At 42.0% G+C, this 22,883-nt stretch overlaps 1 protein-coding gene across 1 annotated transcript in view; it reads left to right on the top strand.

The window, feature by feature from the left end:
- Nucleotides 1-22,883, top strand: part of LOC149067789 (glypican-6-like) — a 116,680-nt gene that overhangs the window by 31,781 nt on the left and 62,016 nt on the right. The window contains exon 2 of the mRNA XM_089251975.1: nucleotides 18,923-19,081. Coding sequence (XP_089108101.1) covers nucleotides 18,923-19,081 — 159 coding nt within the window. The remainder of the gene's footprint in view (nucleotides 1-18,922; nucleotides 19,082-22,883) is intronic.

The following is a 22,883-nucleotide window of genomic DNA, read 5'->3' on the forward strand; positions in this document are numbered from 1 at the left end:
AATGCCCTTGAAAAAAAAATGTATAAAATGATAAGACCCCCCGTGGACAGAGCTCTGGAAAGCGTAACACCCCTCCCCCACGCTGGACATGCTAAGCCTTCCACAGGGTTTCGGGAGTTGGTGGAGGGGGGGGGGGGCTTTTAGAAATGGCTTACAAATTAGTCAAACCGGGGCCTTCGTGATGTTCGTTTCTCCCTTCTTAGAAGGGAAAAATCACGAAGGCCTCGGTCAAACTCGGTTATAATGACATCGAATATTTTACGAAATTTTGTCGTTACAACCGAAGTAGACGTTTTCAAGAAATTTGTATTACTGAAAATAAAATCATGAAATTACGTACTAAGCATCAAGTTGCTATTTCAACATGATTGGTGGGGGGGGGGGGGGAGTGACCATATCTGGTCTATAAAAACGGGACCGCCAGTTATTGACGTTATATCCGAAGTATCGTTATAACCGAGTTCGACTAACTTTTCCGAAGTATTTAAACCCAGATTCCTTTTTTTCATGGTCTTTAACGAGGGATAATTCGTCGAATATTAACGCCAATCTACACCCTTTTTAAATCTTGTTTGGACGCTTAACTTAAGGGGAAAAATAACTCTGAGAACCATTAATTTTTCGACTCCCGTGAAAGGAGTCGCGGACGAGGCCGCCCTATTTTTCACGGAGCGAGAAAAGTTTGGTGTCTGGTGGAAGGGCCTTCGCTGTCTTTCTGTCTGTCGCTAATTGCCATTAGGAAAGACACTGCTCAACCCTCCACTTTTAAAACTGCAGAATAATGAGCTCGTCTTTTCCGAGGAAGTCGTCGTCGTCGTCATCGCAACCCTCTTGGTAATTCAACGCCAAAAACTTTTCTCAAAACTGTTTTTGATGATGAGCTTCGCTCCGTTTGGTTTTCAGGGGTGTGGTGGTGGGGGGGGGGGAGCGAAAACTCTTCTTGAAAAGTGATAAAGGTAGTTTAGTTTTTGGTGGAAGAAACAAGCTCTTTTATCTCTACAACCACGACACTACCAGGAGCAACCAGGGGAAAGGAGATACGGAGGTGTAACAGAGAGCGACGACGGCTGAACCCTCGGCGTGTGTTCAGTCGAGATAATGGATAAGAGAAAATGACGATAAGACACTAAACGCCATTTTTATATAAACATTACGAGGACGATAATTTTGTTTACTCCCGGGAAATTCGGTTTTATTTTATTTTTGCCGGTTATTACCGTCCGTTGCTGTCTTTGGACCTGACTGTTTAACGCTAGGTGCTCTCTGTTAGGGCTAGGGACGGACCTGGGGATTTCACGGCCCTATTCTATGCAGTGATACTTCGGCCAACGAAGATGAATCGCGTTCGTTAACCGAAACGCGATTTCCCATAGGGGCCATTGAAGTATTACGTCATCATCTATTTTGGGGGGGGGGGTGTTCCGATTTGCTGACTTTTGATGATAAGGGGGGGAGGGGGGTTTGGATAATGTTTACGTCATCAACCACCCTTTATGAAAATATGAAATATCCTTAATGGCATCTTATTCGGTGCGCCAAAAACGAGAAAAAAAACTTTTCGATAGTTTGTGGGCATTTGAAGTAACACCCCCCCCCCCCCCCATTGATAAGTGCTCTACAGAGCCACTTTAGTGATCTTTAAATGTTTCGCGGATCCAAGTGATCTGGAAATGTATCCAAGCCACTTAAGTGCTCTGACTCAAGCGATCCGTAATTATATGCCGCGGTAACTGAATAATCTGGGAATGTGCCACGGGCAGGGTTGTTTGGTTTAAACCAAGTGGTTTCTAAAAAAAAAAATGAATTGCATTGAAAAATGAATTTTTCCTCGTAAATTTTCTTGAGAGTAAGTTAATAAGGGGTCATTCAAGTATTACGTCAACATGGAAGGTGGGGGAGGGGGGGTTCCGAATTTGCTGACTTTTGATGACAAGAGGGAAGGGGGGGTTTGAAGGTTGCTGACGTCATCAACCACCCTTTTTTAAGATATGAAATATTCTAAGCTGCTGACGAAATTTTGCTGACAAGGGAGGGAGGAGGGTCAGTGTTTTGCTGACTTTTGCTGACAAGGGGGGGAGGGGGGTCAAAAATGGCTAAAAATCTGCTTACGTAATACTTGAATGGATCCTAAGAACATTATTAACTTACTCTCAAGAAAATTTACTTCTTTCTGTCAACGCCATTTATATCCCAATACATTTCCCGCATTCTTTCGGTAAGGAAAGAAAAAGGTGGCGCTTCTCCCAGCGGGTTTCGCGCGAAAATGGGTGTCGCCATCGAATTAAGAACCGCAGTTGTTATCATCAGGCAGGAGGGCGCTGTGTCATCATTTTTTCTGAAAAAGAGCATTAGCTTTTGTTTAGGGTTGTGCGTTTGACTTTCACCAAGCTTTTTTTTTTTTTTTCCATCAAAAAAATCACATTAAAATAGCCTAAATATACAGTTGAATCCCGTTATAACGAACGCCAAGAGACCGGAGGAATTACTTCGTTAAAACGAAATTTCGTTATAAAGGAATCCCATGTTACACTTACCTAGCGTTGTTCCTATGTAAACTTATTTGGGAGATTAGAAAAGTGTTCGTTAAAACGAGATTTTCGCTATAACGGTATTCGTTAAAACGGGATTAGACTGTAATTTTCCTTGAAAAATATCATATTGGTTCATTATTAGCCAAAATGTTTCATTTTTACCACATTTTATATCCTTGGGATACATTCTGATGGTATATCTTTAAATGACATACGATTTTATAAGTGGTTTTTTTTCAAAAAGTCTCATAAAAGTGGCCAGAATATATATATATTTTTCATATGAAGTATCTTAGTCATTTAAAGTTATATATAAAAGCCAAAATTTCTCATTCTTACAACATTTTCTAACCTTTGGCTACATTCTGATGCTCCATCTTTAGCAAATTCGTTAATAAGGATTGCATCACACATCTAAATATATGACAGGTTTCTTTTCCCTTCACAAATTAGCAGCAACAGTAGTGACACCATCATGCTAGGGGCAGGTGGTCCCTATTGGTATTGTCCCCTAAAGAACAAAGGCCAGTGTACTAGTTGTTACATTACCTCACAGACATTTTCTTTCCCATAGGGCCCTTATCTCACACTGTATATCACCCACATCCTTAATATTCAACAGTTTTTTTTTATGCTTTCATTGTTAAGCCCAGTTAATCAAGGTTCTACTGTATAGTAGTAACAGATTTATGAAAAATAATCAGCTATATACAGGGTGATTATAATTTAAGTTTTGATTCTCCAAAACTATACAATAAGTACTGATCGGAATGACCTGAAAATTTGCATGGATACTCCTGAAGCAATGGACGTTTCTTTCGCAAAAGAAAAAAGTGCAAAATGTGCAAGTAGATGATGCTGTACTTGGCCAGCAGTATAATCTATTTTGTGCAACCACATCATTTCGTCACTTCCGCAGCATCAATGTGTGGATAGAACAACTTCTATCAAGATGCACATTGCAATACCAGCAAAGCAGCTGCTGAAGAACTATTTTGACAATATAACAGGATGACATAACACCTGGCTGGCAGGCAGTTCAGCTAACCTTAACCCTTACAACTTCTGGCTGTGTGTGTGTGGGGGGGGGGGGGTACCTCAAGATGTTATGAACAGTGGTCGGATTGCAAACTTTGGTGAATTGCAAGCTCCAGCGCGTCCCCTATACGTTAGAAGTTCCTCATGAATATTAATGTGGGGGGCGCGTTTGGTTTAATAAAGGTGAATTGCAAGTGAATCCACATCATGACCATGGCATACTCTGATCTGTCGTTGAACAAGAATTTTTGTGCTTTCACTTCATAGCCAGAACACTGTGGACAACATATTTAACATTTTCTGACACACATCTAGTCATATAGGGGCCCCGAAAAAATCACTTCGCTCGAAGCCCATGATGCTCTTAAGACGGCCCTGCTCTCTAGGCCACTATTCAGGTCGCTCATTCAGTTGTTCGCTAGTAGGTTGTTCCCCCCCCCTATTCTACTGATTTTGGTTTGCCACCCTCCAGACTTGCCGGCCTGGGCTATAAGCCCGCCAAGGCCCCCCCCCCCCCCACCCGTAAATACGCATCTGCACGTGTGGCTGGGTGGTCTCCATGCAAAAGTCTAGCCACACATGGCATCGGGTGCACTTGGTTTGTTAGGGACTCCATGGTCGCATTTAACATGAAATTAACAAACAATTGCGTGTGGGGGGCTTGGTAGCCTAGGTCGATAAGATGCTCGCCTAAAGTACCAAAGGATGTTCAGAGGTATCGCGAGTTCTATACCCGGTTCGTCCTTTGTCAGAAAAATTTCCTGACACACGGGTACAACAAAAACGGTGACATGATCGCAGAAAAAATTGCTACCGCAGAGAGTCCCACATCGAGGGATTAGCGCACCAACCCCCTCGATGAGTATAAAAACAAGCCTGACGTTCGGAATTGGCAATAAATTGTAGGTCTCGGTCTAATTAGCCTTCATGTGCAGAAAGTGACTGTGGTGCGACAAAAATGATCAAACAAACAATTGTGGGGAGATCATAAGGGCTCCTATACCCCATCTGCCCAAGTTGACCTTGCGCATTGGGTGGGATCCCCCCCCCCCCCCACTTTGGAAGACACTATTCTAGTATATCTTCAATTTGTGTACCGTCACCACATGTAGGACAATATTAGAAAATATATCGTGATGTCGCAACTTACCGAAAGATGTCACCGCAGTTCAATTTGTTTTTCAAAGTGTCGCAACGGAACCTGGTGACACTTTTGTAAGCGTCAATTTTTCAAGAACTTTTTCCTGACCGAACAACTATTTTGACCGTTATTAATGTGTGTGTTTTTTAAAAGTCATCATCAAGGTCCTTGATATGTCCTGAGGGACTCGACTCTGTTCATATCTCTCCCATTTCCGCCCACGTTGTACGTGGAATTGTATACAAGTTTCGTGTCCTTTTTTAACAAGAAGAGAATAAGGTGTATTTACCTTTTTAAAAAAAGTTCTTTTCTGCGTCATTTAGCGTTGGAAAGAACGTTTCTTTTTTCCTTTCCGACGTTGAACGACCTTTTCGTTTTTCTCACGGTCGTTAAGGACTTCAGTCGTAAATACTGTAGAAAATGCGTTAACGACTCTTTTTTCCCTTCTCCCTCCCGCTCAAAACATCGTAATCACTTTTACTTTAGGGTTTAAAACATCAAATTTATAGACAGAACTTTCGTACGTGGGTTTTTTTGCGCTTAGAGTTGGAATGCGCGCCATGTGACATGTATTATGGCTTGATTTGGTCGTTGCATGTTGCATTGTAAACAAAGTTCGAAGCGACACCGTTCTTGTGCCGCCTGAGCTTTAGTTTTCACGCACACGCGGCCTTTATTTGAGCTGTACTCTGTACCCAGCCTGTGCATTCTGGCTAGAAACTGCTTTTAGCTGATGCGTTCGAGCTGCAAACTGCTTTTAGCTGATGCGTTCGAGCTGCAAGCTGCTTTTAGCTGATGCGTTCGAGCTAGGAACTGCTTTTAGCTGATGCGTTCGAGCTAGGAACTGCTTTTAGCTGATGCGCTCAAGAGCCCGTGACTGTTTGTGAATTTGAACGACTCGTCTCGGCAGCCCGTGCGAATCAAGTTTGTGTGGTGACGCATATCTCAAGACTGTGAGTGGTTTTGTACGACCCATCTCGGAAGCCCGTGAGACCCATAGGCTAAGATAAGAACCCCTGTTTTATGTCTTCGAACTACAAACTGCACGAAACCGTTGCGTCTGAGCTATAAATTGCATTCGACCGATATTTTCGAGCTAAAAAACTATGTAAAGGTGATATAAGCTCAACAGAAGGGCACCGGGAACGTACGCCAGGCCCTATCGCAAGCAATTTAAGCTATTGTCGAGGTGTACTGTAAATTGCGTGGAGCTGAAGTAACTTAATAAAGCTAATGCGTTTGAGCAATAAAGGAATAGAAGCTGAAATTCTCATCTACCACAACATATAGAGGGAGGGAGAGTTCCCCAAGGGGGATGTATCTACTGCATAATGCCCGACTTTCGCCATTGTAATGATGACTATAACGTCCGGAGGAGAAGAAGAAGAGAGATAAAGAATTCTTTCTACCCAATTCACTTTTTTTGCGTTTTCCTTGTTGTTCTAAGGTGTGGTGAGATCTACCGAAGTGAAGTGAACCACTCTCTCCGGCGTGGAATTTTATCGTCTACTGGCATCACGCTGAGTAAAGAAAGGTCAGCAGTGAAGGGTCAACTCATGGGGAGAAATAAAGGGACCCGCTGTTCTTTTTAAAAAGACAACCGGGACAGGTTTTCTTTTTTTTCTTATAAAGTATCTACTACTTTTCAATATGGTGCTAAAGGTAGGCCGTAACGTCTGGAGAGGATTTGCACTTGATGGCAAGTCAAGCAGTGAGTTTGGCAAACAAAAAAAGCTTCACATGTTAAATATGTTGACTCGGAAAAGTGAAGAAGCAGTAGCGTTTTTCTGTGTCCTGGGTGGTTGGTTTTTTCCAACTTCCTTCTTGTATAGTTTATGCCATTTTGTTGTCGTGAAAAAACGTTTTTGTTTGTAGGCGCCCCCCTTCCCCGCAGACCCTCATGGGAGACACTGAAAACTGGAAGCAACCATTATAAATATAAGTTTTTCACACTGGAAATTTATTAGAAACGGCTTCGTGTGTAATCCTGGCCTAAGACCTCGTCTGAAGCATGTGGGGCCCAGCTCTAATAACGTATAAAATTATATTTAGACGCCCACAGATTGGTATATTATGGAGATTGCAGTTTATATACAAGTCCGTTCCTATTTTTCCGTCTTCTCGTGCAGATGCAGTCTTTTTGCTTCTCTCTTAATGAGCTAAAGTTGATTCTCTTAACGTTCTTATCCATATCCTCATCCATTTTTTATGCCCCCCCCCCAAACATCCATCTTGCACATAGTACCTATAGTTCCCACTTCCCCAGCAATTTGTAACTTACTCCCGGAGACGATAGTATCGTTTTTTCCCCTTCATCTTCCGATGGTTTTGGGGTCATTCGCGCAGAATGTTTGTTCACAGCGTTTCTGATTGAACACAATATTTATCTATTTTTTTAGATCACCATTTTGAAGTTTTGGCCTCCAATTTCACTTGTTTTTTGCGTAGGGATTTTATTCCCAAGGGTTTAACTTCCATGTGTGGAAAATCATCCCTATTTTATTTGGAAAAATCCCTTTCGTATTTATTAGGGAGTAACTTTAGCATAAAATACGGGTTCGTGCGAAAATCTCCCGAATTTTCATTTTCAAAAGTTGGCAGCTATGCGATACCTCCCACGTTTAGAAATACTCACTTCACCAGTACTTTCATTCCGTTTTTCAATCGATTGTGGTTATGTGGGCCACAGGCGATGCAACCTCACCAATGCACTAATCATTAGGTGGCCCCGCGCCAGAATGTTGAGGTCATGTCTATCTCCAACACATGTGAAATTTTCTTCTCAAATTAGAGAATTTTGTGGAGTGCGGTTACTTGCTGTTGTTAATATGCGTTCGGAAGTCATCTACCCATTTCTGAACTATGTCTTCATAGTTAGTACGTGCCCCAAAAATATGTAAGACCTCCAACAAGACATTGTCGTGTGGTTTTGTGACCTGTGACGCTTTTCCTTTGGACTATGCTATTCTCGTAATGAAAGTGAAAATGTAGGGAGAGTGACTGTGTTCTGAAACATCCTCCTGGACCCTTTAACAATTTCTGGCGAACCACTTTTTTGGGAACCTTTGCTCTAGCGCAGTGGTTCTCAAATTTTCGTCATCCGTGGCTCCCTGCCCCAATTCATGGCTCCCCAGAATAGTGTAGTAGATATTTTCACTTATAAAAAAAACCACTTCAAAGCATAAATAGGCACACATATCAATATCTCCTGCTCGCCGCGACGCCCCTGACGAAGGCTGGCGACGCACACTTTTGGAAACACTGCTTCAGCGTATTGGTCCACAAAATTTCCAGTTTGCGGGTCGCATGAAAGCCGGAAACCTTCGACGGTCGTATAAAATCCAAATAACTTCTTCGAAAGCCGAATAAGTTCTTCGAGGGTCGTATGGGAGCTGGATAACTTCTTGGCAACAGTCGTATGGAAGCCAGATAACTTCGTCCAGGGGCCCGACGAAGACTCAATTATTTCTTCGGGGCCATTCAAGTATTACGTAAGCAGATTTTCAGCTATTTTAGACCCCCCCCCCTCCTCCCTCGTCAGCGAAATTTCGTCAGCAGCTTAGAATATTTCATATCTTCAAAAAGGGGTGGTTGATGGCGTAAGCAACCCTCAAACCCTCCTCCTCCCCTTGTCATAAAAAGTCGGGAAATCCGAACCCCCCCCCCCTCTCGATGCTGACGTAATACTTGAATGACCCCCTTTGGGGGAGGGGGCGTACAAAATCGAATCGTACCGCGGGAACTTAAACGTTGGAAACGTAAGAATTACTAACGTAAAATTTTTCAAAATCGCATGAATTTCAAATTTCACAGTGGTCGATATCGGGAGGGCTCTTCAAGCATCCCTTCGGGTGGTCTAAGACCAACGCCTCTTAAATCCACGCACAGTTCAAGACACTACCAATCAGCTTATGGAATTGATTAGCTGCTGCTGCGGCGGCGGCGGCAGCAGGAAAAAGTGGATCATTCCACCTCCATAAATACTTGTATAAATAACGAGTGACTTCCCCCGTTACCACCCGTCACACCCAGGTGTCTGGATATCCCATGTCTCTCTAGCGCAAGAGTTCTTACCTCTACCTTCCCCCAATAGATAATTTTACCTGTGTGCGTACCTCGAAGGGTGATTTTTCTGGGAGGTGAGGCGAAGATGGAAATGGGCCGGACTGGGACCACCCACCTGAGAAGTGTGCTTTTTGTACCTGGGACTATAAATCAAAGCCTAGTTTGGAAGTAAAAAACTGGTATAAAGAGAAGAAAAAAAAAATAGTGATGGCAGCTCTTTTCCAAGTGACTTTAGTGTCTTGGCTGAAAAGTTTCCTTTCCGTGTAGGTTTTTTGGGCCTTTGGGGGGGGGGGGGGTTTCTTGTAGGGAGACTTGTGACTGTATAAATGGTTCCGTTTCTATTACTTTTTATGGTTTTCATGGTCTTTTATATATTGTGTTTCTCCACTCAAATTTACACTGGGCTTGGGTAAAAAAAAAATGCTTGTCGACGGTCCGCCCACGATCACTCTGGTCGTTGATTATTGCATCGTCGTTTTCGTCTCTTATTGCCAAATCTAGTTGAGGGTTGACGGGAAAAGAAATGGCTAATAAAATGTATTGTGATGTTCACGTGAAAGGATGTCAGTGACACTGAGGAAAATCGTAACTGTTTTCTTGTGTCCCGCGAAGGATAATGAAATAGTGACTCTTACACTTGGTATCGTTGAATTGTAGTTGTTAGTGCATGTGCAGTTATGATGAGATGTGCCCGGTTATTATGAGAATTAACCGGGTCATCTCTCCGTGCATTTATGGTGGCTTCAGGGCCACCTAGAGATGGATTTATGGTTTTGCCGCCCTTCTCTCGCCCATTCTGGTCTACATTTTCTTGACCACTCATTCATGAAAATTTGGGACGCCCCCCCCCCCTCCTCGCTTAGCCCCCATCTCTATGAATATGCCTGTCTCCAAGTCGCTCCTTTGGTCGCTCACACGCTTGCAAACTTTCTTGGTCACATTTTTTTTGTTGCTAATTATCGATCTAGTCACTCCTATGCTCACACTCTCGCTCTCTAGGTCGCTCGCTAACCTGATCATTCCCATTCTCGCACACTCTCTACACCAGTGGTTCTCAAGCGGTGCTCCGCGGCGACTCGAGGGAAATAAAGTAAATCAGTAAATTTGGTAGATGAATAAAAGAAAAAATAGTTCTACAAGGGTCCGCCATAAAAATTATATGCAAAAAGGGCTCCTGGAGTCAAAAAAGGGCTCCGCCACAGAAATTATATACTGAAAAGGGCTCCGCGAGTCAAAAAAGGTTGAGAACCGCTGCTCCAGACATAAGTGGATCCCTCGTACGGGGGTGGGGGGGGGGTGAATGTCAACATCTACGCATCCGCCAATGCCCATAATGCAATTTTTTTAACTGGAAGAGAGTGAGCTATCGGCCTCCACCACCCTGTATCCGCCTATAGGTTACACTCTCTCATATGCTTGTAAACTCTAGGTTACTCACTGACCTAGTTTCTCTAGATAGAGGTGGACTTACTGTTTTATACCGCCTGGTGCTGTACGAAGTTTACCGCCTTTGCGATCTCGCAAACCCACTGCGGGGCTCGGTGAGAAAATAATCATGGGCTCCTTAACATTACGAATAACTTTCTCAAATCTCATGCAGGGAAAATTCCTATAACGGGCATTTCCCGTGGTGGAGTCCCGTGTGAGGGGAGGCAGAAATGTTCTGCATTTCAGTCCCTATCAGCTGATACCCGCCCCCTTGCGGGCATGATTTAGTCTTGTTTTAATTTCGCAAAATATCCCTAAATAAGAATTTTTCACATATTTCCGTTTGTCTCTTTCAACTGCCCCCACATAGAACGATCATTTATTTTCACAATGCCGTGGCGAAAAAAAACCGCTTGTTCCTCAATTTTCTCTAGGGCACTATATATTTCTCCCCCACCCCCTTATCTTCAACAACCTCTTAAGCCCATTAGGTGGGCGTAAGTTCAGAAAAATTGCTGTCACTCAACTTATTCGGTCAGGGGGGGGGGAAGAGGCACTTCCCACTCTATATGGGGGAATTTTTTTTTCTGTATTGCATACAAGAAGGGAAAAGTAGGGGCGAATTTTTTTCGTCTACTACTAGCCTTATCTATTGAACGACTGAGAGAGTATGTATGTATGTTTGTTGCCATCTGCACAGTTGACTGAGGACTCGGGGAAGTGCTCCCACTGAGATTGGAATGTGCGAATATATTCTTGTGTATTTTCGGTTTGTATTTGAATTCAAATGCGTTCATTGTCAACCGTCGATGTGAAGGATTTCGTGGCGTTTTCTATGCACATAAAACTGTGAACTTGTATCCGGCTCTATGGCGCTCCACCCCTCCCCCCGAATCCCCAGTCCCCGAAATATTTGCCACTATTTCCAGATGCGCGTATAGAAATGTTGGGTTTGAGTCCTTTGAATGTTCCCAACAACTTTATGCCTATGCCAAGGGTGTAAAACATGCATAAAATAAACATCTTTGAATGAGTGCGGACCACTTTGATAACGTGTCGTTGCCCACCTTAAGTGCTTTGGAATTGCGCCGCGGGAGTCACTTGAGTGATCTGAAATTGAATCGCTGGTCACTCAAAATATCTGGTCCCGATCTAGTAACCTGGATGTGCCATTCAGTTAATTTTTTAAAAATTAGGTTTGAGATCACGGGCCACATTTGATGACTCCGAGGGCAGTGGCGTCGGAGCCAGGGGTGCTGTGGGTGCGCGAGCAACTACGGAAAGTCCGAGCACCCCCCTGAATTGATTCAGAATTTTTTTTTCGAAATTTCCAGCATGAAACTCAAGGTGAGCACCCGTAGGTTCTAAGTTCTTCCGAGGACCACATTTGGCCCGGGGGTCATGGATTGAACATTTATGCATTAAGCTTTCTGTAGCCAACGATGCAGTGGGCTCGTGAAATATGAGCAGTGGATAGTGTTTAATAATGGATTGGGGGGGGGGGATGGCATAAGAACGAGTCAAATGATATTTCTGCAGAGGAGTCAACGCATCACGAGAAATTAATTACTTTTGATATCTCGCTCGAACGCCGACGGGAACTTGATCCTCGCCTTCAAGGTAAGAAGATGAAGGAAGGGTGTCTTTGTCTCTGGAGACATTTTTTTTCCCGTCGTTCTCCGATGCCCAAGGATGAAAAGGCTATCTCCAAGAATAGAATTTTGTACACGTGATTGGCAATTCGATATTATTTCCCCCCCCCCCTTCCCCTGCTGCTGATGATGGTGTCCTTGCCGAATGTGACCGTAAGTTGATACCGATCCAGTTTTTATTAGGCTATGATGGAGCATCATAAGATCTATGGTGAATTCCTCTCCCCCCCCCCCACAGCTCTTGAAAAGTGCAGTCACGGCCGAAAAGACCTTGCCGATATTTTCTCGCGTGCGGGCCCCCCCCCCCAGGGCATTGGTTTTCGTTCTTGACGAGGGGCCTACTGCATCTACCCCCTTGGGGTCCTTAATCTTGAGCTTGAATGAGAAAACAATAAAACAATTACCTTAATTTTTTATGTTCTGAATATTAACCTGTGTAAAGGAGTCTTCTCATCTTATTGGCACAAAGGGTCCGTTTAATCGAAGCGGTCAAGAACAAAACTCCTGCCCTAGGTGCATTAGCAGATACAGACCTCCAACCACCCCGGGGGGGGGGGGGGAAATGTCCTCTCCGCCTATGCTAAATACAACTTTTTTTACTGAACGGGAGGGGGTGTCCGCCTGTATGCCTAGGTGTTTCAAGCAGTTTTTGGACTAGCGAGCGCCATCTATTCCCGTCATGAAAAGGCCACTTACATTGCCATCTAAAGTCGAACCGATAGAAAACGATCTTTTCTTTTGGGAAGCTTGATCATTGTGGCGTGGATGTTACGGGCGGATGATCGCTAAAGCAAGGACGCCGTAGGTAAATGCCCATTATGAATAAATACTGTGAACATTCCCCCCAACGAGTAGCAAAAACTCGTCAAGACCCTCTCCATTATCACTCTACCGATTCTACGAGCAGTAGTGCAGTGTGCTATGGCTAAATAAGTTCACTGTATTGTATTTATTTGGTGACACTTTAAGTTCACCTACCACCATAACTGGAGTTCCATGAAAGCTGCCTAGGAGCTAAGATATTGTAAAAGTTTTGAAAAAAATTAATTTTAGAAAACATTTATAAATCTTGATATTGTGATACATGCAATGTAAATTTTTGAAATAACCAATGTTTTTAGGAATGGTTAATTTTGTCCAGAAATTATGAGAACAACAAAAATGGAGAAGTCTTGATTTCTTGAGTAATTTAGTCGCTAGATGGCGCTACATATGATTGTGTTATATAAGGAACCTTATTAACCAATCAACGATTTCATTTGTTCTTCGCACCATAATTTGTTACTTCTTGGAGAAAGTAATTACAATCTTCTGGAATGTATTGGGGAGGGGGGGGGAGTTGCTAAATGCCTATCTTATTGCCCATTAAAACATCGTAAATTTTCTCTTTTCGTTTCTTTCATGGGACGGACTCTTTTTTTACGATCCTTTTATTTCTTTTTTCCGGGTCGTTGGTCGTGTGGAAATGAAAGAATTGAATGATAGTGATAGGGGGCGCTAAATGACCAAAAGTGTTAATGGTTTTTTAAGTGGACGTTCGTGTGAGAGAACAGTACGCCTTCTATTGCTGTAACAAAATATAAATTTCGATCACAGTCAGGAACGCTTTATTGTGTGTGTTTCTTCTACAGCATGCGTACAAAACGGGCCTACATGTTACATTCAACGTGTACGCGTGCTATGAATAACGTAATAGCGTTTTTTTCTAGAATATTCTAAAAGTAGCCATTTCTCTCTTTCTGTCGCATTTAGCTGATTCCAGCGTTTATTACGACGGGCTCTGCGTTTTGGCAGCTGTCACTAGTATTTCCATCATGGCTTCGCTTCTCCTTTCACCATTTTTTTTTTTAGGAAATTTCTACGGAAAATTTCTCGCACGCGATTTTACATTCTTTCCTCCTCCTCCACCTGGCGGCCTCCATCTTTCTTTTTTAAACACTCCTGGAAGTTGTACAGAGGACAATTGCTTCGAGAGGTTTCCGTTTTTAAGTTATTCCGTTTTGGCAACACCGAGGGAATTTTTTCTTTTTAAGCTTTCCCTCCGTGTCATCGTCACAGCTCGTTTATGCGGGGAAATGCGTGTATTGCATAGGATATTAAGCGTGTAACACTCATCTTGGGCCACCGCATGAGGAATGGTTTTATGCAAATTTTTAGTTTTCTTTTTCAGGTTGGCAACGCTGCTTTGATTCGTCTGTCGCCCATTAAATCGTGGTGAACTTTTTTTTTTTTTTGCTGGTGGTGGTGGTGCCTCGAGGGAAATCTGATTTGATTGATGTTTCTCTCATTCTCTCTGTGAGAACCCCTTGCACGTCTCTGATCACGTGTTTCACTTTCGGTTCGTTTTTTTTTCTTTTTGTAGTTTTGCGATTTTGAGTTTTCAGGGGAAATTTGAAATTTCTGAATCTTTTCCTCCTCCTCCATAAACGATAAAAACGTGCCAAGACTACGGTAAAGATTTTTGTGAATTGGAGCTTTTAGTTGCTTGAACGACAGGAAGATGGCGCCATCACTGGGGTGGGGAAAAATAGGTTTATAAACACTTCTGGTCTAGGACAGTGGTCCTTCCCGGGGGCATATAATCTCCTTGTGGCAGGAAGATGGTGCCTGGAACATTGTAAAGACTGCCCATGGAATTTGGACAATATAAAAGGAAGGGCCCCATCTGGACGGGAAACCCGGGGGCCTCACGTCAATATGAAGCCTACGTGATGAGATCTGGCGCTATGATCTTAGTGAGTAAGTATGTGAATATGTAAGCTGTTACTTTCAGCTATGTATGAGACCCCAAACATAGTTTTAAAAAAATATGGTGAAACCTCGCTACAACGAAACTCGATATAATGATAAATCCCTCTGCAACGATATTATTTCAAGTCCTGTTTGGAATTCTCTACAGTTTAATTTTAAAGTCCTCTGGATAAAACTTTTTTTTTAGTACGATAAGAACCCCTCCCCCCCCCCCTTATAACGATATTTTTTTAAAGATATTTCGAAACCGCTACAACGATATCGTTTATATTTCACTCAAAATAACAAAATAATGTTCGATATATTTAAAAAATTTTCACCTTCGTGTTTGTTCTTTCAAGGGTGTTCAGTAATCTCTGTATATTTTGCACTATCTACCGTCCGAAAGTGCAAATGAAGTTGCCGTAAAGCTACTTTCTGTGTTGTGTGCTAAACCACTTCACAGTGTGGAACAACCACACCTGAATTTTATTAATCTTTACATAAGTTTTTGCTGGGAACAAATGCTTATGAATGTATTTTATGGTAGTACCAAAAGATATGCCCCCCCTCTGGCGGCAGTTTTAGGTGGGAACCAAGAACACTGTAACGAAATTATCGAATTTTAAAGTTGTGGGGGCGGCAAAAAACCTAGTTATGACCCTAGTACTACCACTGCCTGAATGACACATTTTGTGCTGTGACATTGTAATTTATTCAATTTTTTTGTATGGCATGCAAATTTCAAAAGGAACTATACATTTTTTTTTGGATTTTATGGGAGGAGAGAGCGTTGAAATTTACCATCTGACTCATCGAGAAGTCATCAACCGGCACCGGGGAGGGGGAGGGGTTCCGCGTTGCATTGATTTTCACTAAAGGGGATCCATGGCATCTCACAAAAAAGGTTGGGAAACATTGTTCCAAGGGGGCGTTAACGCCTACGTTGGGAATCACTGGTCTAGACCATAATTTCTCAACATTTTTTGCCCCATCGCCCCCTTCTTCAGAAATTTTTTTCTCCAATCGCCCCCCCCCCCCTCAACGCAATCTAACCCATAAGATCCTATGTTATACCCGTAGGTTCCACCGCCTTCCTGAAACATTCCATCGGGGGCGTTAACGCCCACGTTGGGAATCAGAGTATCATCTATCTGGGAGGTTTTGATACTTTTTCAGGGTGAAGAATAACATATTTGTTGCCTTGAGATCCGTGTGTTGACCTTTTACTTCAGAATGTCTCAGCCTAGGGCAAGGCTTGGCAAATCCAGGTGACTACTGAATTTTTCTATGTGTAATGGCTAAATCTTTTGACATGAAAAGTAAAGGGAAAAAAAAAACATTTAGAACTATTTTTTTTGGGGGGGGGGGGAAACCAGCAGGCTCTTTTTTGCTCCTAAGAAATTTGTCTGGCGCCTAAGTTTTTTTTCCGATTTGTCATGCTATGGCCTAGGCACTCCCATGAGCGGTGGTCGACATTGCTTTTTTCGACATTTCGACACCTTTTTTTTTTTTTTTTTTTTTGCAAAAAATTTTATCACTCGTGGCCCTATACAATTATTTTAAATAAGCAGCCCTTTGAATAAATATAATTATATTTGTTTAAACAATTAACCGCTTAAACAGGTTAGCATTTAAGGGGGTCATTCAAGTATTACGTCAGCATCTTTGAGGGGGGGGGGGGTTCGTGTTTGCTGACTTTTGATGACGGTGGAGGAGGGGGTTTGGATGATGCTTACGTCATCAACGACCCTTTATAATAAATATGAGATATTCTTAATGGCATCTTTATTGGGTATACCAAAATCGAGAAGAACCTTTCGCTAGTTCGTGGGCACCTGAACTAACCTTCTTATTGATAAAAGTCCTCTATAGAACCACCTTAGTGATCTCTAAATGTTCCGCGGTTCCTTCAAGTGCTCTGGAACTGTTCCGCGCGTCACTCAAGTCATCCGTAATTATGTTGTAGATCGCTTAAGTAGTCTGGGAATGTGCCACGGGTAACTTGAGTGATGTAGAACTGCACTGGGGCCACTTAAGTGCTCTAAAACTGCGCCACGTGTCCCTCAAGGGATCTCTAAATGTGCCACGGGTCACGCAAGCGATCTGTAGATGTGCCGCTTATTTCATTTTCACAAAATTAAGTTTTATGTGGCGGGCCACGTCAGATAACGCTGAAGAGGGCCATGGATTTAGCATTTGTGGCTTAGAGGGTAGGTCATAACGAATTTCTTAAAAAGAAAATAGAGTTCTTAACCTTCAAATAGCATTGAAATTAATTATACTAAGATACAAAAGTATTTTTATCCGAAATTTTTTTACGCAAAAAATACATTTTTTATCGTCTGGGGGGGGGGCGGGGGTATAGGGAGGCTCATGCTGCCACCCCCTCCCTCCCCCTCAACGTACGTCTTTGATCCCAATATGCGTTAGGAGGTAGGGGCCAGAGTTGACGAAACATTGCTGACAAGGGGGGGGGGGAAGAATCAGAGTTTTGCTGACTTCAGTTGACAGTGAAGGGGTCAAAAATGGCGAAAAAATCTGCTGACTTTAATACTTGAATGGCCCCTAAATAAATTAAAAGCCTTTCAAATAACTACCAGTCATATTCAACTAATTATGACCCGCTCATACTCCTCTCTAACATAATGTAGGGAAAATTCATGTTATAGTGAATACTCATGAACACCAACCATGTCCGGGTGATTTCTTTTTTTTATTGGTGTCCCGCGGAACCCGGTGGTTCCTTTGTATAATTTTTTACACCATTAGATACCGCCTCACGGGTCTTGATAAATCTGCTCGAAATTATTTGTGCCTCGGCTGGGATAACTTCAATTTGGTTTCGGGGATGTTGTAGATGCGGAGCCGCAATAAATGCACAGCCCCCCTCAGCTTAAAGTTTTCTTGAGGAATGTGTTCAGCGTATATTTATATATAGACATTTTCTTGTACAAATACGATCGGAATGCGCCCGCAAATCTTGTTCTTCGTCGTTTTTTTCATTTCGGTTCCTCTCTCTCTCTCTCTCTCTCTTTACTCAAGAGATTGCGGTACCGAAGATCCATTTTCTCCCTCCCACGAATCTTCCATTTTTCACCAGTTGTACTATTTGCTTTAACCGTATATTTCTGGAAATATTAGTCCCTCCCTTGCGGGGGAGGTGGGAAGGAAAGAAAAATGGGGAATTTCTTATAAAAAGAGCGAAGGGTTAACAACATATATATACTTGGAAAAATTTTCTTCCGAATCAATTTTCCGCCGCGATGTGCCATCTATCGACCGATTTGATCAAATTTATCAAATAATATTTTTCATTATTAATAGTTCCGTGCGATTCGATCCCAGTGCCATCTATTTTCCAGGTCGTGATTTATAAGTGGTGTTTTTTTTTTTTTGGCATGGTGAAATTTGTGGTATCAAATGACGCTGATATAATGAATCGTCATGATGCTTGATGCTTTAACCCTTAGATCATTTCTGCTCAACCCATGGTCCGCGGGCCAAATGTGGCCCTTGGATTCGTCTGATGTTGCCTGCGGAGTCAAACCATTTTATAAAAATGAACTGTGGAACATTTATAGGCCACTTGAAGTGACCCACAGTACTGATCACTTGGGTGATTCGCTGCCCGATTCCAGAGCACTCAAGTGGCCCGCAACACATTTTAAGATCATTAAAGTAACCCTTTGTACAGTTACTTACAGCTTAAGCAAGTGGCCCCGAAAAGTGAAAAGAAAATAATATTCATTCCTGGGTGGGGGGCAATGGAGAGGCTGTTCTCTAAAACTTCAACAGTATCTAGTGATATACGGAAAAACTAACGAGCCGGATGAGAAAGGATGACGTCACTCTCCGCTTATCCATAAGCTTTTAACAACTGGCTGTTGCGAAAATGGAATTTTTGGAAAGAGAGAAAATTAAACTGCCTTTGTGTGCTGGAATCAAACCCACCCGGGAATTTGTTCACCCGGGAAGTGAAAGGACATGGGTTTGATTCCCCGCAAAGGCAGTTGAATTTTCTCTCTTTCCAAAAATTTCATTTTCGCAACAGCCAGTTGTTAAAAACCTTCGTAATGAACTGGAGCCTTTATGGGGGATTCCATGATAATAGCGGGATCCTTATTAAAGTTTCCGTTCCCTCTGGATTTATAATTTGTTTCTTACTTCACATTATCATGATCATTCCCTTCGAAAGCGTTTAATGTTTCCCTGGTTAATGTGCTTGGGAGAATCTCGTGAAGTGAACAAAAATAATCTGTGTTTGACTCTAAAAAAAAAAAAGAGAGATTTATTTCGAAATTTCGAGAATTAATACTTACTATTTTATCCAACAGGTGACCATCTCAGGATATGCGAAAGAGGCATGACCTGCTGCACGACGGACATGGAGCACAGGCTGAGCACGCACAGCAGGGCCGAATTCGACAGGCTACTCAGGGATACCGTGTCCCAACTGCGGACCACTTTCGCGGCACAAGCGCAACGCTTCGATGGTGAGTACTGCGATCAAACTATTCAACATTTTATTGGAATGGTAACTGATGTGACCGTGAACAAGTGATACAGAGCGATATTAATATTTAAATTTTAGATCTACATCTCCTTCATCATGGGTTTTCACTACTAACGTGAAAAATTTCAATTAGACCTTATGTTATATTCTATTTTTTACCCATCCACCCTCCCCCCCCCCCTCCAGATAATTGCAGCCCTCAGATTTTTCAAAATCTCCTTCCAGCGAGCCCTTCAGCCATTACGCAAGATCGGTCAATCATTATTGTAGCATCATTCCTAAACAATCATGATTGTTTTGTTTTTTTCCTCTAGACAATGTTTTCAGTCAAAACTATTTTCTTATTATCAAAATCTATGATAAATTATCAAATCAAAAAATACGTATGTTTTCTATGTGTGAAAATAAAATATACTTAGATAATATAGTAATTAACTTTCTTACCACTAAAGAAAAGAATATATGTTCTCTATATATGAAAAATAAAAGACACAACATTCCATAGTAATTAATCTCATACTATTAACTAAAAATATTGTACACCAGCAATATGTACATGTCTTGTACTACCTAAAATCAATCTTGATCAATTGCAATAATTCAATTTTAATTACAAAACTTCTAACAAAATGCAAATTTTATATCAAATAAGAAATTCTACTGGCCAATTATAAGGTGGCTAATGTTTCAAGTACTATTTATAATATATACAAGAAATATTCTGAAATACTTACTTCCCTGTAACTGATGTATGGTGCATGTGTTCAAATTGTAATATCATGCTGAGATTAGAATTCGATGTGTCGCCATCTATTGGCGGAATATCACAGAAGTGCTAACGGGGTAATTTTTGTTCCTTATAATACGTCAATTGTGGGTTCATTAACAATTAAACCAAAAAAATATGTTTGAAATATAACTTTCAATTAGGTGTATTTACATTTATCTTTTCAATTTATTTTAAAATAATGAAATTCATGTACTATTATCAGGCACGTCATCAGGCCAATGTGCGGGTGAAAAGCCTATGTTCCCTTCCCCCTTTTTTAACTGCATGCAGATATTGCAATCACTTCAAAATAAGACTGTGCCGGTTTTTGTAAAGTTCATAAAGAAGGTTCATAGAGCTTCTAAGTTCAAAAAAAGGGTTCTGATATACGAAGTAACTTCCCATCAGCTGCAACCATAGGCGTAAATTTGCATTCGGACGCCCCCCCCCCCTTATTATTTGCTACCACCTTCATAATGTACGCTCTTTTTACGAGGATTTGCCAAGCCCTGCATTAAGGTGTGTCGAAGCTCGGGAACGAAAAGGAAATTGCCGAGGAACGAATTGCCACAGATATACGATATTTCTGCCACTCACGGGTCAGAAACTTGCATATGCAAGGTGACCATATGACCTGTATTTTACGGGATACCGCCGTAATTCTGGCCGTTGCTTACTCGAATTTTTGAAATTAATAATTAAAATTATCATGATATATTTTATATAAGTCATAGGAAGTAGTTATGACTATCATAACAATAAAAGTCATAAATGTATTCACCTCAAGTATTTGTTAGAAATATATGTAGGGCCTAACAATTTTGTTTTTGGTGAATTATATTTTTACCCTTGCAGTAGCCTCATATTTTCCGCCGTTGGCAATTTATCAGTTATTTTAGCGATAGTTGGCAGCTTTATTTACATTTGACAAAATGTTTTTTGGCGATGAGTAGCGATGTCCCGATTTTCCATATTTTTATGAAGGAAACATTGTCAGCCAAGGTATATCGTGTTGCGTGTATTTATACTTTTTCACGGGAACAGCTTTCGCGGGCTGGAGATTCTGTACTACCCCTGGTCTTAATGTTCGGAATTGTTTTTGTGTGAACAGAATGGTTCACAGAAGTTAAATTGACAACGAATCGTTTGCTGTCAATATACGGGCATCCATAACAGCCTGAGAAACTTCCAAATGCGTTTTCCAATTCATGACAAAGCTAATCCAACCAAAAGCCATCTTGATCTAGAAAAAAAAACCCCACTAAAAACAAACTTAGCCAACCATAGCCAACGAGAGTATTAGGTGTTTCGCATAATATCTCATCATCACGATCTTTGCGGTAGCAATCTTTTTCTGTGGTGGCAATATGATCAGAGAGAAAAAAAATGCTACCGCAAGTTCAACACCGAGGGACAGGGGCGTAGCCAGAAATTTCGTTCGGGGTGGGGGGGGGGGACCAAAGTGACAGAACAATGAATTTGGCCATCTTTTTCCCTTTTTCGGTCATTTTCTCACATTTCTGGGGGGGGGGGACCAGACCCCAAGTCCCCCCCTCGCTACACCCTTGCCGAGGGGTTCTTTCTTTTCTTTCAAGCCGATCAAAACTCGGGTCTATTACCATCTATGGGTGATTCACTACCTAGCGAGGTGTGCCGGAACTGTGTGTATGTACCTGTCTGAGTGCGTATGTAGTGTTTTGATTTTTCAGTGCTGCCATCTATACTTCAGAAGTGAAGTTAGTGCCGAGGGGTTAGTGCGGCACCCTCTTGATGAGTATGAAATAGGCGAAAATGTCGAAAGCTGCCGTTCTGAATCGGCAGTAAATTGTATAGTAGTCCTCCGGTACAGAAAATGACCGTGGTGTGACAAAATAAAAAATATAATTGATATCATTCATTCGTCCAATAGGCATGACTAACAAAGAGTCCCTTTGACATAAGGGAAAAAAAGCAGGATCGAAGAGGAATGGAGGCCCCCCTGCCACTAGAATCAAAGATATTTGGTTAGTCAAAATATATATATATACTATAGCTCAACTTTTGGGGCCCCAAATCAAATGCCACACTTGCAAATATCAGGCCATGCGCTCGTTTATTTAAAAATTGCCATCGCGTGCTAAATTTCTAGAAAGGGCCAGCTTTTGGCAATTCCTAAGATATACCAATATAGTAATAGTCACACATAGAAAGGTTGAGGCTCCAACACCGATTTTTAGTCGCCATAGCGACCTGGTGCTTGCCAAGTCCCGATATATACTATAGACCTCGTTGGGACAAATCCAATGAAACCCCCATTGGTATGCAATTTGTCTTCACATTTGGTTACCTGGACAGCGGTAGAGTATCGTAAGAAAACCATTTTTTACACCTTACGTATCAAGATATGTATGTACGTAAGATGCGGGGCGGAATCGTATGGTACCTACGAAAAAGGTGTCGTTGAGACAAGTCGTACTATTCCCTATTCATGCAGATATAACATAAGTCGGAATGGTATGTACGCTTGCATCAAGCTCTAAAATACGTATCCACGCGTTGGAACTTGCAGCCGTTTCGATGTCTGGCACAGTCTCCAACCCCTCCCACATCAAATTTGCTGAGAATTGCAAACCATAGAAATGGGAAAAAACGTTTCCTCCAATTCCATTCGGAGCTGTACCCTACCTATTGTTGGCTGAGCAAATGGCAATATCTTTTCCAGGCAACGTGCGCCGAGAAGACGGGGGAGGGGGGGAAACGAGATTAAATCGGGAGAAAAGAGGATTAACCTCAATCTCTCTCTCGAAGGGGGTCCCCGTGGAGTCTGGGACCCCGGATTAAGGTTTTTTTTTTTCATTATAAATTGAAATAGAAACTTGATAGAAGTTTCGTACGTAGGATCTCCCTTTTTTTTTTTGTATAATCCTAGAAGCGCTACAATCCCCTTCTCCGAGAGAATTCCCGGGGAAAAGTTTCTAGGGAAAAACTAATTCTGGGAATATTGTTTCCTTTGGCCTAGTCTCCAAGTCGTCTT

This window comes from Pholcus phalangioides, unplaced genomic scaffold (assembly GCF_987345545.1).
Source record: "Pholcus phalangioides strain wild (caught in Gottingen) unplaced genomic scaffold, Ppha-v1.0 ptg000028l_1, whole genome shotgun sequence".
NCBI classification, from domain to species: Eukaryota; Metazoa; Arthropoda; class Arachnida; order Araneae; family Pholcidae; genus Pholcus; species Pholcus phalangioides.